Source organism: Oryctolagus cuniculus, chromosome 21, assembly GCF_964237555.1.
Source record: "Oryctolagus cuniculus chromosome 21, mOryCun1.1, whole genome shotgun sequence".
Lineage (NCBI taxonomy): Eukaryota > Metazoa > Chordata > Mammalia > Lagomorpha > Leporidae > Oryctolagus > Oryctolagus cuniculus.
In genome coordinates this window covers 5,080,909-5,099,349 of record NC_091452.1, presented here as the reverse complement: position 1 = coordinate 5,099,349, position 18,441 = coordinate 5,080,909, and the positions used below count along the sequence as shown (strand labels likewise).

General features: G+C 59.1%; 1 protein-coding gene across 2 annotated transcripts in view; it reads right to left on the bottom strand.

Annotated features, from left to right (window-relative positions):
- DHX37 (DEAH-box helicase 37) overlaps positions 1–15,290 on the bottom strand; it is a 32,178-nt gene extending 16,888 nt beyond the window's left edge. The window contains exons 1-7 of one of the 2 annotated variants that reach the window (XM_051839542.2): positions 15,063–15,290; positions 12,530–12,696; positions 10,731–10,843; positions 8,102–8,441; positions 5,863–6,011; positions 3,595–3,687; positions 848–944 (exon numbers count right to left, since the gene is read on the bottom strand). In XM_051839542.2, coding sequence (XP_051695502.2) covers positions 848–944; positions 3,595–3,687; positions 5,863–6,011; positions 8,102–8,441; positions 10,731–10,843; positions 12,530–12,696; positions 15,063–15,168 — 1,065 coding nt within the window. In that variant the 5' untranslated portion in view covers positions 15,169–15,290. The remainder of the gene's footprint in view (positions 1–847; positions 945–3,594; positions 3,688–5,862; positions 6,012–8,101; positions 8,442–10,730; positions 10,844–12,529; positions 12,697–15,062) is intronic. The other variant, XM_051839543.2, reaches the window with a different exon arrangement.
- Positions 15,291–18,441: the final 3,151 nt, after the last annotated feature.

Here is an 18,441-nt window from a genome sequence, read left to right as displayed (position 1 = left end):
GTGAGGCCTGGGCCGCCACAGGAAGTCCCGGGCAGGGAGGCCGGGAGGGGAGGCCTGGGCCGCCACAGGAAGTCCCGGGCAGGGAGGCCGAGGGGTGAGGCCTGGGCCGCCACAGGAAGTCCCGGGCAGGGAGGCCGAGGGGTGAGGCCTGGGCCGCCACAGGAAGCCCCGGGCAGGGAGGCCGGGAGGTGAGGCCTGGGCCGCCACAGGAAGTCCCGGGCAGGGAGGCCGGGAGGGGAGGCCTGGGCCGCCACAGCTGCTTTGTACCCCAGAGCTCCATTCCAGGAGCCATGCAATAGCTTCTCCCACCTCCCCAGGCCTCGGTTTCCTTATCTGGGAGATGAGGACAAAGGCTCACACCCTGAGGTCTTGGGGAGGTCTCAATGTCAATTAAAACCGAGACAGAGCCAAAGCTGGCAGAGAACAGACAAGCACGAGGCAGCCGCTGGTCCCCCGGGCTGACCTACCAGACACAGAGGCCAACAGGAAAGGGAGGGGAGGAGCTGGGGGACGTGAGCAGCCCCAGGAGCAGACAGCGGCTCCCCACCTGGGCTCTGCCAGCCACCCTGCCAGTCTCACACCCTCGGAACACAGGCTTCCAGGGCTGGGGCGGAAGGCAAAGCTCTCTCCTCGGCACCAGGCTGGGCACTGTGCCCGGGACCCAGAGCCGCCTGCTCGCAGCTGCAACCAGACCAGGAAGGCCCGAGAGGACACGGTCAGGGTCCAGTAGGCTCCCCCCTTCTTCACCAGCAGGGGCAGGCCGGCTGCACACACCAGGGTCAGTGGCATCCTCGTGCCTACCCCGGGCTCACGGGCCTTGCTGTGTGAGACAGAACAGGCAGCCCACCTTCTGGATTTCCTTGAGCAACACCCCGTCCGTCATGAACTTGATCCTCGTCTCTTCGGTCACGTTCCCTTCGTACCGGATCTGGTAGGAGATGACCCTGAGGGGAACAGGGCAGGCTCCGGCTCAGGGAGGTGATGCCCACGCATGCCGCTGCCTGGGGATGCTCCAAGGGGTCAAGAGGAGGGCAGCACCCACCAGCTACCCAGAACCAACCTCAGCCCTTGCCCCAACCTGTTCTGCCTCTCCAAAACCCGCGTTTGGCAAGAAGGAACCCATAGGAGGTCCCTGGGTCCCATCATCTGGACACTCCCTGGGAGCAAGCTTGTGGGGACACCGGGATGTGGGGGCTCAGGACTCAGTTCCCAGTTCCCACGGGCACCATGTTGGGGCTGGTGTCATGGCACAGAGGGTTAAGCTGCCACCTGCAACACTGGCATCCTACATGATCAAGTCTCAGCTGCTCCATTTTTTAAAAAAATATTTTATTTATTTGAAAGAGTTACAGAGAGAGGGAGAGGCAGAGAGAGAGGTTCTCCATCTGCTGGTTCACTCCCCAAATAGCCGCAATGGCCAGGCTAGTCCAGGCCAAAGTCAGGAGCCGGAGCTCCTTCCAGGTCTCCCATGTGCGTGCAGGAGCCCAAGCACTTGGACCATCTTCCACTGGTTTCCTAGGCTCATTGGCAGGAAGCTGGAACAGAAGTGGAGCAGCCAGGATCGGCACCCATATGGGATGCTGGCACCGCAGGTAATAGTGTTACCCGGTTTGCTACAATGCTGGTCCCAGCTGATCCAGCTCCCTGCAAATGCACCTGGGAAGACAGTGGAAGAAGGCCCAAGTTTGTGGGCCTCTGCCACCCACCATGGGAGACCCGGATGGAGTTCCAGGGTACTGGCTTTGGCCTGGCCCAGCCTTGGTCACTGTGGCCACTTGGGGAGTGAACTAGTGGATGGAAGATCTCTCTCTCTCTCTCTATCTTTCTCTCTATCTCCTCTCTCTGCAACTCTGCCTTTAAAATAAATAAATAAATCTTAAAAAAAAAAAAAGAGGAGGGGGGAGGCACGTCTCAAAGTCTCTTTTTGCAGCCTACACAGTGAAATCTCTAAGGCAGAATAAGACACCCAACGCCTGCTTCTCACACAAGAGAGATGCAGGTGGAACAAGGCTGGCCCTGAGCTTAGCTTCTGGAACTGGGGTCTTGGCAGCATGGGCCCCATTCAACTTTTGCATATGCCTGAAACTTTTACAATAAACTTAAAAATTTTACAATAGGGAGGGCACTGTGGTGCAGTGGGTTAAGCCACCACTGGGGACACCCATGCACCAGGGACTCAGCCCCATCCGTCCTAGCCAGCCTCCTAACAGGCACCTGGGGGCAGCAGGGGACAGTTTGAGTGCCTGGGCCTCTGCTACACACGTGAGAGACCCAGGCTGAGCTCCTGGCTGCTGGCTTTGGCCTGGCCCAGCCTGACTGCTGTGGGCACCTGGAGGAGTGAGCCACTGGATGAGATCTCTCTCTGATGTTCTGCTTTTCAAATAAATAAAAATTTCCTTACTGTTTCTTCAAAAAAACCTGTTTCTATAGCAGAAGTTGAAATGGGTTGTCGCTCCCCGTCTTCGTGGAGGAACGACACAGGACCCTGCGCTGTTCTTTCGTCTGCTCGGCCCTCCCCGGGTTTGCTGCTGGTTCTTCCCGGGTTGGCTACTATCCCTTCCACCTCCGTGGAAGGGCAGTTCCCCCTGGCCGCATTCCCCACTTCCGCAGGGGAGCGGCACACCGCCGGCCGGCTCTCTTCGGGGGCTGCACAGGTGTTCCTTCAGCTAGATGTTCCCCTTAGATGTTCCTGGTGCATGCCGTCTCTCTCCTCCTTTATAGTCCTCCTCCGCCAATCCTAACTCGGCTGCCCACACGCCGAGTACGCTGCTCTCCTCCAATCAGGAGCAAGTCCTACAGTTTATTAGTTGAACTGGAGGCAGCTGTGCGGAAGCTGTTTACTTCTCTCCCAGCGCCATATTGTGGGAGAGCAGATGCATAGAATAAGTCTTAATTCCAGTAACTCAGTCCAGTCCGGATTGCTCCCCACAATGGGTAAGATATAGAGTGGTATGTACGGGATGCCACCATTAACGTACAGGTGAGTGACACCACAGACAGAATCCTCTAGAAGAATCCGCAGGAACCGGGCAGTGGCTGCCTCCCAGGGCTGAGGGCACCCAGCACACAACAGCAGCAGCCTGCCCCACAGTGGACGGCAGGCCCTGAGAGCCCAGCATGGGCCTGCACACAGTAGGCGCTGCTTAGTGAGCACCACTGCATGCTCTTGTGGCTCCTGAACCATGGCCCACACTGGGCGAGGGACCTCGACCACCGGAGCCCGGGCGCCTGCGCTGTGAGCGCGTCTCCTGCAGCTGTGAACCCTGCTTGCTCCGCTCGCTGCTCCCACAGCCATGTCCCACGCTCACCGCAGGGCGCAGCCCGCACTCCGGAACCCGAGCGCTCACCACTGCTGGCCCCATCTCAGGTGCATGTCTGTGCCACCTGCCCCTGGGTGTGTGACTGCGGCGGCCTGGCTGGTCCCCCATCCATCACACACACGCCCTCTGAGAGACGACTATGGCGACAGCTCCCACTCCTCTCCCCACATGGACAAGGGCCCACAACCCTGTGCTCAGCCCAGCCGGGCCAGCCCTCTCTGGGCAGGGCCATGGTACCAGCCCCCAACGCATCCCCCAGGAAGCAGGGCCTCACCGCTGCGACAGATTCATCTCCTTGGCCACTCTCTGGGACATGGCCATGGCAGCCACTCGGCGGGGCTCGGTGACGCCGATGATGCCGTCATCGCTGGGGAAAGAGAACACAATGCATCAGCAGTGACTGCTCCACTAAGACTCACGCCTGGCCTCACCCGGCCACGGTCGCACTGCTCAGCGCAGGCGGCAGCCCACGAACCAGGTAGGCAGCCATGCGGCAGCGGCCACGGGAGCGAGGCCGGTCTTGGTGTACGGCTGGGAAGCATTTCCAGGGCAAGTCATTAGGAGCAAAGCCAGGGGCACAGGACGCAGTGTCGGGGCTGGGCCTGTGTCCTGAACAGAAGGCTGGTGCTGGAGCAATCCAAGAGTACCAGTGCTGGCGCCTCGGCGTGACAGGCGCTCCACATGGCGCGTGCACGAGGGGAAAGGGGCAGCGCACCGCGACTTTCTGTATTATCTGCCGCTTTTCTGCCAATCCAAAATCACTCCCCAATAAAAAGCTGGAGGCAGGCATTGGTACAGTGGTTCAGATGCCTCTGGGGGTTCGGCATTGTGGCATAGCAGGTAAAGCTGCCAAAGCTGCCACCTGAGACGCCAGCATCCGTGAGCCTGGTTCAAGTCCTGGCTGCTCCACTTCCAATCCAGCTCCCTGCTGACGCACCCGAGAAGAATGGCTCAGGTGCTTGGGAGATGCAGATGGATTCCCAAGCTCCTGGCTTCAGCCCAGCCCAGCCCCAGCCATTGCGGCCATTCGGGGAGTGAACCAGAGGATGGAAGATCTCTGTCTGTCTGTCTGTCTCTCTCTCTCTATATATATATATAACTCCGCCTTTGCAATGAATCATTTTAGAAAAAGACAAGATGCTTTGGGGACATCCGTGATCCACACCAGAGCCCTGGGCCTGGGGCCTGGCTCTGGTTCACTTCGCAGTAGGCAGCAGCTAACGGCTCAGCTACTTGGGCCCTGCCAGGCACTCGTTTGAGTTCCTGGCTCCTGCCTTTGGCCTGGCCCAGCCCCAGCTGTTGTGGACATCTGAGGAGTGAACCAGTGGACGGAGATCTCTCGCTTTTCTCTCTTCCCGTGTCTTTCAAGTAAATTTAAAAGATTTAAACAAAAAGTTTAGCAGAAAAAAGTTAGCTAGAGGACAGCATTATTTTTGGATAAGAGAAAGAAGAAGAATCTACTTGCACAGACTATCTCTGAAGGACATGTAAGAAATGGATTAGCTGCGTGCTGGCGGGAGGGCAGTGCCCTCCCAGAACTGGGGCTGTGGCCTTTCACATGGGAACCGTGTCAGTGTTGAATCAGAAAAATGGATGAGCCTTAACCATAAACCTGACCGCCGCTGCCTTTGCCTCTCTGGCGCAGCCTTGCCTGTGTGCCGTCCTAGTCACTGTCGGCCCCGCATCGCCTGCCTCCTGAGGCTGATGCCACGGCCCCGCTTTATACATGAGGACAGTCCAGGAGGGGTGACCAGAGCCTCCCCACCAGGGTCACCACATGGCAGGTTCTGTGGTACTGAGTCTGGCTCCCAGTGGACACTCCCAGGGCCAGGACCTCTGACATCTAGAACAGAGCTTGGCACAGACGGCCCGGGGACACCAGGCAGCTGCTGGAGGGAAGAGGCCTGGCTGGGGCAGTGTGGGCTGTGGGTGTGGGGCCTGCCCTATGGAGCACGGCTCCTCCAGACCCAAGGACTGGCCAAGGGGGCGGCTCGCGGTGCCTGGACTGCAGGGGCAGACGGGTGGCTTCCTCCTGGGTGGAGGGATCTGGTTACTGCCAGGCAGAGTGGGCCGGAGTCTCCAGTGAGTTTCCCCAGCAGGTGCCCATCACACATCGTCACACCTGTCTGTGGGGTCTGGTCTCCCTTGTGCCCTGCCCCACACTCCCACACCCTTTGTTGATTGTGCCTGTCTGTTGACCAATCAAAAAGCCACGGTGTGACCCCAGGCTGTCTGGACCTGGCGAGACACGCGTGGCTCCAAAGGGGGACGCTAATGCAGACGGCACTCGCGGTGCCAGGGCTGTTCGCGGCAGTGTCTTCTGCAGGTCCCCTCTCATCCTGACAGCCTGTGACGCCGGTGCTTGTGTCACCCCAGCTCCAGACGAGGACACTGTGGCTCGGAGAGTAACTCGCCTGAGTCACACAGCAGGAAACAGCAGGGCCAGGATCAGAGCCCCAGCGGTCCAGGCACTCAACGACTTTTGGGGACTGCACTCCACAGTGGCCGAGAGACTGCAGGGAGCCCTGCACCCAGCCCCTACCTGCTGTAGCCTGCTTCGTACAGGAACTGGGGCACCTGTGTCGTCTTCCCACTGCCGGTCTCGCCGCACACAATGACGATGGGGTGCTCGGCCACCGCCTCCATGATCACTTGCTCTTCAGAGAGAATAGGGAGCTTGAGCCGCTCCTCCTGGGGACAGAGAGGGGCCATCGTGGAGGGCACGGAGGGCGGGCCAGAGGTGGGGCCGTCATGGAGGGCACGGAGGGCGGGCCAGAGGTGGGGCCGTCGTGGAAGGCACAGAGGGCAGGCCATAGGTGGGGCCGCACTCACACCCAGCAGCACCACATGGGGCACTGTGGCCTCCGTGGAGGGGCGGCTGGGCCATGTGTGGTGACAGCTGGGAGAGGGACAAGGAGCCACACGTGGCCCAGGGAGGCAGAGACAGGGACTGCGCCTGTGGGCCTCACGTCCTTGCACAGCCCGGCTGGGGCACACCTGACCAAAGTCAAGGACAGGTGACCTGGCAGCTCCTCCCTGGGTGCTTCCTCTAGATCCTCACGGGGTCCCGCACAAGCACGTGCACATCCCCCTAGATCCAGAGGAACTGTCTGGAAACACTTCTCACCCCGTGTGCACACACCAGCACAACAACACTTCCCGACAGAGGAGGGGAAGACTGGTGGGCGGGTGGCCCAGTGCCAGCTGTGAGCTGCAGCCTGCAAGCACTCAAAAGGTTCAACTCCTGCCTGCTGCACTTCCAGTTCAGCTTCCTGCTAAGGCACCTGGGAAGGACTGGGCCCCTGCACCCACGTGCAAACCAGGGTGGAGTCCCCGGCTCCTGGCTGTGACCTGGCCCAGGCCCGGCCGTGGAGGCCATTTGGGCAGTGAAGCAGTGGATGGAAGACCTCTCTCTGCCTCTCACCTCCCTCTCTGTAACTCTGACTTTCAAATAAATAAATAAATAAAAGAAACTTAAAACAAACAAACAAAAAAGAATATTCAGAAGAGCATCAAAGGCAACACCAAAGGCCGAACAACTCAAGCGGCCACAAGAGAAAATACTCAACTCAGATTCCACACCAGGGAGCTCGACGGTGGCAGGCGGAAATGGGCCCCAAGACTCACACAACCGGGGAGCCTGCCAACACAACCACGCTGAGCAACACCAGCGCCAACCGCAGCGTCAAGGCCACCGCGAGACCGTGTATAGGGACAGGCAGACACAGGCAGCACCCGGCTTCCGACCAGGCTTATTATGGGACAAGAGAAGCAGGTGCAGAAGCCCCAGGGGACAGCGGAACACCAGATGGGGAGACACCAAACCACCTGGGCTCCATCACCTGGCAGCAACCTGCGGGGTGAAGCCACTGCCACTTCGGGGTCACGCGTCAGGCTGTCATCTGAGCTGCTGAGTATTTTATAAGCACACAAACGCACACAGAACTGGAATTACAATCCCATGACCAATACCTGTTCTTATTTGGAACAACGCCCTGATATTTTCTATCCTTTTACACTAAAAGAAAAGCAAGCTAGTCACATCCCACCTAACTGTCCACCACCCACTTCACAGCTTGAAACTCCTGGGGACCCAGCGGCCCTCGAGCCTCAGGGCCTTTGCCCATGCAGTTCCTAGCGACGGCTGGCCCCGCGGCTGCCTGGCTGCTGCGAGGTGGGCAGCTCTCACCTTTCCTGCTGGACTGTCAGCTCTGCAGGGAGCGGATCACTCCCCCGCCTGTGCCCAGTCAGGAGTGACCTGCAGCACACGCACAGCGGAGACAGTAGATGGACATGAACAACCACTGCCTGGGGTGGGCCAGGCCTCGGGCTGGGACCTCCCAGTCGTGCCCAACATCACTGGGGACACATGGACTCTGCCTCTGGGGTTTGAGTCCTGCAGGGGCGCGGCCTTCACACCCACCAAGCCCTCCCAGATGAAGGCAGTGAGGCCCAAGAAGTGACCTGGAGAGCGGCAGGACTGGCTCTGGGTTTGGGGCCATTTGATCCCACAGCCCCCCCTCTGATCCGGATCAGTGAGCAGCTGTGCCAGGCAGAGGGGGCAACAGTGCTGGTGGGAAAGCCAGCCACCAGGGCAGGCGGCCCTGGCAGTGTGCGTGTGGGGCCTGCCGAAGCTCAGCAGGCTTGTCCGGCCCCACCCCGTCCCGGGCAGGCGCAGTGAGACACTACTGCCCAGCGGAAGGACGCGGCCTGCTGCACTTCACGCCCTCACCCTCGCCCTCACCCCTCCATTGTTAATCCCAAACGCTGCGGTGGCAAACCTGCATCTCAGGGGAGCGGTGCACGGGGACGAACACAGCGGGCTTCGCCGGCGGCCTGGGCAGCGCTGCAGCTGCAGGAGCAGGGGTCCCGGACGCAGTGGGCTGGCAGGGGGGTGCCAGGCTCTGGTCCTCGGGCCCTGGCAAAGCTGGTGTCAGAGGCACTGCCACTGTCTCTGCACCAGGCAGCTCAGAGGCCGGGGCCTCGTCAGGCTCAGACTCCGCTGAGGACGCCGAGGACTCAGATCCCTCCTCTGCGGACGGCTCGCGACGGCGCTTCCGGTGGGCCCCACCGAGGCTGCTGATCTTCTGACCCTGGGCTGCTGCCTCGTCGGACTTCCTGCTGGGACGGCAAAGATGTCACCTGTGCAGGCCTCAGGACACCCAGGACAGCTCCGGGCTGCCAGACCCTCCCCTGAGGTCAGGACTCACAGGGCACGCCCCTTCCTACCTCAGGGCCTTTGCACTCACTGCTCACACCCCCCAAGCACCCATCCTGCAGACAACCTCTTCCCCACTCAGCTCTGCTTGAAGGCGCCTGTGGGGACGCTGTTCCTGATGGCACAGCCTGGAACACCGCCCCCTTCCCATGCTGGATACAAGCAGAGTCTTCACAAAGGTCATGCATTTCAAAAATTTCTGTACCCAAATAAAATTTTTTTGACAGAGAGCTTCCATCTGCTGGTTCACTCCCCACATGCCTGTAGTGGCTCCAGACGGACCTCAGCCAGGAGCTGGGAGCTCCATCCAGGTCTCCCTCATGGGTGGCAGGGACCCAGCGACTTGAACCACCACTTGCTGCCTCCCAGGGCGCGCATCAGCAGGAAGTTAAACAAGGCACGTGGAGCTGGGACTCACACCCAGGTGCTCTATGGGACGTGGGTGTCAACGGCTGAGGCAAAGGTGTGCCCTTAAAATGGTTATCTTTTAATTCGATTTTCTACACACTTTGAAATCACCCCATACCCGTGAGTTCACTGCCTGCGACCCCATGGTGACTGTAAGCTCCATAGGGGAGGCACTGTCCTTGGGTACTCTGTCCTCAGGGCCTAGGGGACAGCCTGTGACAGTTTGTCCTTGGTAAACAGCTGCTAACTGGACAAGACAGGATGGCCAGGACTAATACCAATCAACAGAGCAGAGGTGGGCATCACGGCCCAGTAGGTTAAGCAGCTGCTTACAACGCTGGCATCCCGCCCTGGAGAGCTAGTTCGAGTCCCAGATGCTCAGTTTCCAATCAGCTTCTTGCTGATGCGCCTGGAAAAGCAGCAGGCGGTGGCCCAAGTGCCTGGGGCCTGCTACCCACGTGGGAGACACAGATGGAGTCCCAGGCGCCTGGCCCAGCCCTGCTGCAGCCATCCGCAGAGTGAACCAGGGGATGGAGGATCTCCCATCTCAGATCAACCCTGCTCCCTCCGCTTCTCCCTCTCAAGTCAGTCAATCCATCTTGGAAAAAGAGAGGAGGCCAAGGGTGAGTGAGAGGGGCAGGAGGGGCACCCAGACTCATCTAAGGGTTCGCTGCCCACAGAAGTGGAGCGTCGGAACTGTCCAGCTGACCAAGACCAGGAGGTGGGGGACCGGTGTTGTGGCATAGCACGTTAAGTCACCGCCACGATGTGGGCATCCCATATTAGAGTGCCAAGTGGCGTCCCGGCTGCTCCACTGTGATACCACTCCCTGCTGATGCGTGGGCCCATTTCCCATGTGGGCGACACGGATGGAGCCGCAGGCATCTGGCTTCAGCCTGGCCCAGCCCCGGCTGCTGTGGCCATTCAAGGAATTAACCAGCGATGGAAGACCTCTCTGCCTCTCCCTGTCACCCTGTCTTTCAAATACATCTCTCTTTTTTATTTATTTATTTATTTGAAAGGCAGAGTTACACAGAGAGAGGAGAGGCAGAGAGAGAGGTCTTTCATCTGCTGGTTCACTCCCCAATTGGCTGCAACGGCCAGAGCTGCGCCGATCCGAAACCAGGAGCCAGGAGCTTCCTCTGGGTCTCCCATGCAGGTGCAGGGGCCCAAGGACCTGGGCCATCTTCCACTGCTTTCTCAGGCCACAGCAGAGAGCTGGATCGGAAGTGGAGCAGCCGGGTCTCAAACAGGCGCCCACATGGGAAGCCAGCGCCTCAGACCAGGGTGTTTACCCGCTGCACCACAGATGACCAGAGATGGAACTAGATTTTATGTAAAATCTCCAAATTGTTAAGTGCTGGCTGTACTGGTTGAACAGTGTCTCCCAAAATTCATGGCCACCCAAAGCCACACAGGGTGACTGTGTTGGGAACAGGACACTCCGCTGACCTGTGAGCCACAGGACAGGAGCAGCGGCCACGGTGCCTCTCAATAGAGCAGGCGCTCAGTGCTGAGACCACCTCACAAGCTGGCCCTCCCCTGCCCCCACCCAAAGGGGCAGCGGCAGCTCACTCTCTGCGGAGGTACACGCCCTCCCGCCCTCCCCCTCCCCAGCAGTGACCGCTCACTCTCTGCGCAGGTACACGCCCCCGCCCTCGGCCCACCGCTCACTCTCTGCGGAGGTACACGCCCCCCGCCCTCCCCCTCCCCGGTAGTGACCCCTCACTCTCTGCGGAGGTACACATCCCCCGCCCTCCCCCTCCCCGGCAGTGACCGCTCACTCTCTGCGCAGGTACATGCGCTCCCCGGTGCCCAGCTTGGACGTGGTGTAGAACAGCTTCATCTCGGCCTCCGACGCCTGGACCGTGCTCAGCTTCTGCAGCAGCTCCGCTCGCTGGGAAGGGAAACATGCGTGTCTGACACCTGGCCTCGCGACGCTCCGGGCGACTCTAAACAGAATCTCAGCACGTGCACCCCTGCACTCTCCCCGCCGCGGCTTCACGGTGCTCCTGGGTCAGCCGGGCAGCGGAGGCAGCTCCCTCTGGCACCGACTGCCCACACGCCCACCAGCAGGACACCGCGTGGGGCCTGGCCCAGGCCCCTGCTGGTGGAGGCAAGCTGGCCCCAAACTGCCTGGCATTAACGCGGTAGGAGGGGCGAGGGCCGGCGGGTTCTGCCATCCCAGTGAAATCCTCCTCGTGAGTTTTCAAGACGGATTGATTGATTTCAAATGCAGAGTGAAGAGACACCTTCCATGGCTGGTTCATCCCCCATACCTGTAACAGCTGGAGCTGGGCTAGGCTGAGGCCAAGAACTCCACCTGTGTCCCAGAGGACAGGGGCCAGGAGCTGGCCTGGAAGCGCACCAGCTCCCTCCTGTATGGCATGCGGATGTCCCTGTGCTGACACTGGCCCCACCCCTCTGTTCTTCAAAGCGTCCACATGCGCACCTCACAATTACAGGGCTCGGGAACAGGGACACATACTGACCAGTGCTTAGGACACACTCGGGTGGGCAGGCGGCATGCCAGTGAAGACGCCGTCCCAGCTCCCTGCTGATGCCCCTGCCACCCCGCGGGAGACCCAAACTGAGCTCTGGGCTCCTGGCTTCACCTGGCCCAGCCCTGGCACTTGCAGCCACGTGGGGAGTGAACCGGCAAATGGAAGATCTCTCTCTCTCTCTCTCTCATCTCTCCCTCTTTCTCTGTAACTCTGCCTTTCAAACAAATAACTCTCACAAAACAAAACCGCCCAGCACCGAGGGCACAGGCCCGGCCACAGTCAACGCTGACCTCCCGGCCCCTGGACCACAGCCCTGGCCATGACGCTGCTGACCCTCGGGGCTGGGCCATATCCGTTCTGTCATCACGGCCTGGACAGCAGCCTCCCCGGCCCCCTCTCAGCTGCCAGCTGCACCCCCAAGTTTTAAACCTGCAGAACTGAGGCAGAACTGACCCAGCAGGACAGGTGCAGTGCTGACTTACAGGAAGCCTGGAAGCAGCGAGACCCATCACAGGGAGACGCAGGGAGACGCAGGGAGACCCCACTCCCAGCAGTGAGACCATCACAGGGAGACGCAGGGAGACACAGGGAGACACCGGCCCCCAGCAGTGAGACCCATCACAGGGAGACACAGGGAGACACCGGCCCCCAGCAGTGAGACCATCACAGGGAGACGCAGGGAGACCCCACTCCCAGCAGTGAGACCATCACAGGGAGACGCAGGGAGACACCACTCCCAGCAGTGAGCTCCCGCATCGCAGGAGAGCCGTGGGAGGAGACGCAGGGAGACCCCACTCCCAGCAGTGAGACCATCACAGGGAGACGCAGGGAGACCCCACTCCCAGCAGGGAGCTCCCGCATCGCAGGAGAGCCGTGGGAGGAGACGCAGGGAGACCCAGCTGCTGAGCACACCACACACATGGACTGGTACTAAAAGCCCAGCTCCTCTCACACGGCCGTGCTTCCAGGGCGCGACAGGTGCCTGTGGCTCCCGCACAGGACCAGGCAGAGAACACGTCCCTCATTCCAGTTCTAGGGATGGGCCCACTGCAGAGACCGTGGGGGGGGGGGGGGCGCACCTGGCTCTTCTTCTCCTTCTGCTCCAGGACCCTCTGCAGGGCCTTCCGCTCCTTCCTGCTCAGGGGCTTCCTCTCCTTCCGCGGGGGCGGGGCTCTGGTCTTCTTCTTCTTCCTCCCGGGCAGGACAAGCGCGTTGCTAGCATCCACGCCTTTCAACGTGTCCTTGTCTGCAAAGACATCACCACCTCGTGCACAGCCCGGGATGTCTGGGGCCATCCTCCCGCGGGGCGCTCTGCCCCCAACCGACCCCACCCCAGGACGGGCCCAGAGAGCCCCGGGAACGGAGGGCTGAAGGACTTTCCTAAGAACACAGGATGCTCTCGTCAAGGGTGTGTGTGGGGGGAGGGCTTTCAGGGCAGCGGTTAAGGTGCCACTGGAGGTGCCTGGGTTCAAGTCCAAGCAGCTTCTGGGAGGCGGCAGGCGATGGCTCAAGTACTTGAGTCCCTGCCACTCACATGGGAGCCCAGACTGAATTCCTGGCTCTTGGCTTCAGATGCTGTGCACATACGGGGAGTGAACCAGTGGACAGGAAATCTGTCTCCCTGCCTCTCAATATAAATAAATACATAAGAATTTTTAAAAATTTAAAAGAGAGTATACAGAATGGAGTTTGAGTCTTTTTTTATTTATTTGACAGGCAGAATTAGACAGTGAGAGAGAGACAGAAAAAAAGGTCTTCCTTCCGTTGGTTCACCCCTCAAGTGGCTGCCACAGCTGGAGCTATGCCAATCCCAAGCCAGGAGCCAGGTGCTTTCTCCTGGTCTCCCATGTGAGTGCAGGCGCCCAAGCACTTGGGCCATCCTCCACTGCCTTCCTGGGCCTCAGCAGAGCTGGACTAGAAGAGGAGCAACCGGGACTAGAACCCAGCGCCCATATGGGATGCCAGAGCCGCAGGCAGAGGATTAACCAAGTGAGCCATGGCGCCAGCCCTGAGCCTTTTTTTTTTTTTTTTTTTAAAGATTTATTTGAAAGGCAGAGAGAAAGACATTAGCAGGGAGCTGGACTGGAAATTGAACAGCCAGGACTTAAATCGGCGCTCCAACGCTGGCATCACAAGCGACGGTGTAACCTGCTGTGCCACAACGCTGGCCACCAGGCTCGCCAATTCCAAACACAGCAGTCTGCAAGCCCATAATCTGCGCCATTTGAGAGAAATCCACTTCTAGTGCTCTCCTTGGGAGTGCCTCTTTCTGGCTTATATCAGACGCCGGGTTCCTGTACGGGCAGTGCCTGATCCTTTGTCCCCTCTCAGGAGGCTCGTGACTCTAATTAAGAACGTTCGAGCTGTACTAGCTATACCCGTGCTGCAGTTCTCAAGCAGACAGGCAAAACCCCCACAATCCACAAACCAAAGCCAGGCCCGCACACAGAGGCGCTTTCTTGCGTTTCCAAACTGTCTCCACTTTAATTTCTATTACGGCCAATACCGGTTGGGGTGCTCGACTTTTAACCACCCTGCGAGACCAAAAAATCCCAGAACCCCAGTGTTGCAGAAACCATGGATGAACACCGGTGAATCGCGGGGAGTGGGTGGGGTTGGACGGGTCAGGAAGGTTCTCCCCAGGCCCCTCCACTCCGGGAAGACAGGGACACATGGAGACCCCACTCCCCAAGCCTCCGGGTCCAGGAGACCCCACTCCCCAAGCCTCCGGGTCCAGGAGAGCTCGCGCCTCTGCGGCAGTTCCGACGCCAGCCGGACGGAGGTCTGTGGCCCTGAGAGGGGCCGACTGCGCTGTCACAGGGCGGCAGGCCTCGGGAGCCCTGACCTGCCGCCGCGGCTTCCTTTCAGTCCCCCACACACTTCCCTGCGTACATCTGCGCCGACAGCAGGCAGGACGGCCAGTGGTTCCACTTTACAGAGGGAACACTGAGGCACAAGACATTGGTGACCTGCCCCAAGTCCGGCCAACCCACGCAGCTTCTGAGGAGGTCCAGACTCTCCCTGTGGCCAATGCCCCCCTGTGTTGGGCCCAGGGGTCCTCCTGTCCCGCCCTCCCAGGTGCCCTCAGCGAGCCAACCCCAGCTTCCCAGCTTCGGGCTGAAAACAAACACTGCGTCTACACAGCCGGCTCCGAAACACGCATCTCCACCTGCACTTGCGGGCAACAGCCGCCCACCGGCCCCGCTCGCGCCCCGGAGGCCCCGTCCTCTGTCTCTGCAGCTGTGGCCTCCAGCGACACGTTCTCCCTGGGGGCGCCCCAGGAGCTCCGGCCCAGACCCCTCCTCGGCGCCACGGCTGCAGCCGCTCGTCCACACCGCGTCCCGGGGGCTGTGCCTGGCTGCCCTCGCCCGTCTCCTCCCGCAGGTGCGGCGGGCAGGCTGCCTCCAGGGCCCAGGACCCTCAGCCCGGAGCCGGGCACACCGTCCGCGCCGGGAACACCACGCCAGGGGCCGTGGAAATGCACGGAACCGCCCCCATCTTCTGGCTACGTTCTCCGCCTGCCACAGAAGAAGCGCCGGGTGCTGTCCACCCCAAAAAGCCCCCGGCAGCCCGACAGCCCGGCCCGGCCCCGCCCCGCCCCGGGAGCCTCACCCTCCAGTTCCAGCCGCACGGGAGGCGGCTCGGGGGCGCTCTTCGAGGGGCCGGGGGCCGCCTGCTGCCGCCCCTTGACGTTATACCGCCGGCGCAGCTTCCCCATCGCGCCTCCGGCCGGACTGCCTCTGCGGACCGCGACCCCAAGCCCGCTACACGTGGGTTCCCCGGCCACCGGCTCCAGACGTGTGACTTCCGAGTTGTGCTCTCGCGATAGCTGCAACTCACCGGGCCGCTGAGAGGTGGGGCTGCAGCGAGACCACGCGGAAAGGCGGGGCCAGGCCAGGGCGGGGGCGCGGCCAGGCGAGGTGGGCGGGGCCAGGCCATGGGCGGGGCTGCAGCGAGAACATGCGGAAAGGCGGGGCCGTGTGGGTGGGCGGGGCCTGCGGGGAGGGCGGGGACAGCCGGGGCTGGGCGGGGCACACTGGAGGCGGGGGCGAGGCGCTGAGGTCCCCGAGGACAGGAGGGCTTGAGTCCGGAGCTGTTCTCCCGCGGTGGGTCCTGAGACTAGATCGGAGTGATCCGCTAATACTGTGCTATGTTGGCCCCAGCGAGTGCTGTCAGTTCCGCCCCTAGGAGGAACTTCCCCCGCTCTCCTCTGCGCGTCCATGCTTTGTGATGCTCCTACAAGGAACCTGTTCACTCCAGTCCTCTTCGGAGAACCGGGGCAGACTGCAAGAAGCCCCTATTCCACCGCCTTCAACTCGCCCCTGCGCACGCGAACACCGGCTCCTCTGGACCGCGGCGTCATCCTGGGGACAGGAGTCACCCTGGGCCACTGTTCTCCGTTCAAAACATTAATTCATTCGGAGAAAACACTTAGATTACACTATAGACACCGAGAAATTGTATCACAGAGACGCTAGCAGTTATTTTAACCTTTTAGAAAGGACGGGAAGAGAAGAGAATGTCTACCCCGAGTGTGTTCTCTGCTAATACCACATTAACATGGAAAAAGGAAGAACCAGATGGTAAAAACATTTTTAGGAAAGATAAAGTTACTTTAAAACCGGCCCCATGAAAACCGTGGAGAACCTAGAAGGAATGCATAATGAGGGGCTGGCTTGTGGCACAGCAGGTGAGGCAGATTGGTGTCCCGGCTGCCCCACTTCCAATCCAGCTCCCTGCTGATGTGCTGGGAAAGCCTGGGGGCTGTGTAAGTGCTTGGGCCCCTGCACCCGCGTGGGAGACCCAAGCAGTTCCAGCCTTCTGGCTTCCACCCGGCTCAGTCTTGACCATTGCAGCCATGTGGGGAGTGAACCAGTGTAGGAAGATTCTCTCTCTCTCTTTCCTCCCCTCTCTCTAACTCTGCCATTCAAATTAATAAATCTTAAAAAAAAAAGTGTGATTGAATTTAGATAAGTTCTCCTTCCCATGCAAAAAAATCCCAAATCAAAACCAAAACAAACTTTCAGGTGTTGCATGTCAGAATTTACATACTACACATATGAGCATTTTAAGGAAGTATATGTATATATATACATATTTTTTTTTTTGACAGGCAGAGTCGATAGTGAGAGAGAGAGACAGAGAGAAAGGTCTTCCTTTGCCGTTGGTTCACCCTCCAATGGCCGCCACAGCTGGTGCGCTGCAGCCGGCACACCGCGCTGATCCGAAGGCAGGAGCCAGGTGCTTCTCCTGGTCTCCCATGGGATGCAGGGCCCAAGCACTTGGGCCATCCTCCACTGCCTTCCCGGGCCACAGCAGAGAGCTGGCCTGGAAGAGGGGCAACCAGGACAGAATCCGGCGCCCCGACCGGGACTAGAACCCCGTGTGCCAGCGCTGCAAGGTGGAGGATTAGCCTATTGAGCTGCAGTGCTGGCCAGAAGTATATATTTTTAGAAGATATTCATTTTAATGGATTTTTAAGAGGTATAATTAGCATATCAAACCTGTATTTTCAGGGCTGGCGCTCTGGCACAGCAGGTTAAAGCTATGGGCTACAGTGCCGGCATCCCATTTGGGTGCCAGTTCAAGTCCCGGCTGCTTCACTTAGGATCCAGCTCCCTGCTAATGCACCTGGGAAAGCAGCAGAGGATGGCCCCAGTCCTTTAGGCCCCTGCACCTGTGTGGGAGACCTGGAAGAAGCTCCTGGCTCCTGACTCTGGCCGTTGCAGTCATTTGAGGAGTGAACCAGCAGATGGAAGACCTCGCTTTCTCTCTGCCTGACTTTACCTCTATTTGTAACTATGTCAAGTAAATAAAAAATAAATCTTAAAAAAAAACCTGTATTTTCATAGAATGTGTTGCTTATTATAATAGTGATCCTCTGTAAATTTGTTTAAATAAATGAGAAGTGTTCTATATATTTGTAAGATTCAATGTTTAGTTTTCTAAATTAGCTAATTTATTTGAGAGACACAAGAGAGAGAAAGCTCCCCAAATGCCCACAATGGCCACTAAGGGGCCAAAGCCTGGAGCTGGGAACTCCATCCAGGTCTCTCAGGTGGGTGTCAAGGACCCAACTACTTGAGCCGCCCCCTGCTGCCTCCCAGGAATGTTGGAACTAGGGGCAAGACACTGAAGCTAGGCATTCCAATATGGGAGGGAGCGTCTTAGCCGCCAGGCCAAACACCCACCCTTCAAAGTTGTAAAACGTAGGAAGCTGGGAGTGGTCTTCTGACGTGGCCATTAAGATGCCTGCGTCCCCCTGATGGGAGTAGCTGGGTTCGAACCTTTTCCCGTTCCAGCTTCCTGCTAGTAAAGACCTTGACCCAGGGTGCCAGTTATTGTGAGCTCATTTGTGAACTCCTGGAGAGCTGCCGCACGATTTTTTGTATTTTCTGTAGGTTCTACCACCTCAAAATTCACTGAAGACAAACACCACCAAAAAAATTAGTCCCACGATGCGAACATGCAGTTCACAGAGGAGTACACCCAGTGGCCAGGGGACCTGTGCAAACCTGATGGGGAATCCAGGGGTTGCAAATTTAAAGACAAAATAGTTCACTCTTTGGGTTAGCAAAAATTAGTTTTATTTTTCTGGTTGTCTCATGACTCAGGATGTCTAGGGAAGGGAAAGTTTCTACCCTGTAAAGGTTTGATAATTGAGTCTATGAAATAAACGGACAGGAGACAAACTCAGAAGAACCATTCTAACTGCACGGAAACAAACATCCAGGAGCCGGCAAAACACGGTACCCAAGAGTGTGAGGCAAGAGAGGGCGCGGCGGCACTGGCAGCGAATCCCACACGGCTCACGCCACTGGGCTCGCGTTTTAGAAGATGCTCAGGAAAACCTAACACTGAACTCAGCGGGGACCGGAGCACCAGGACTCGGACCCAGTCTGAGTCAGATTCAAAATAAATAAATAAATAAATAATTATAGGGGCCGGTGCTGCGGTGCAGCGGGTTACAGCCCTGGCCCGAAGCACCGGC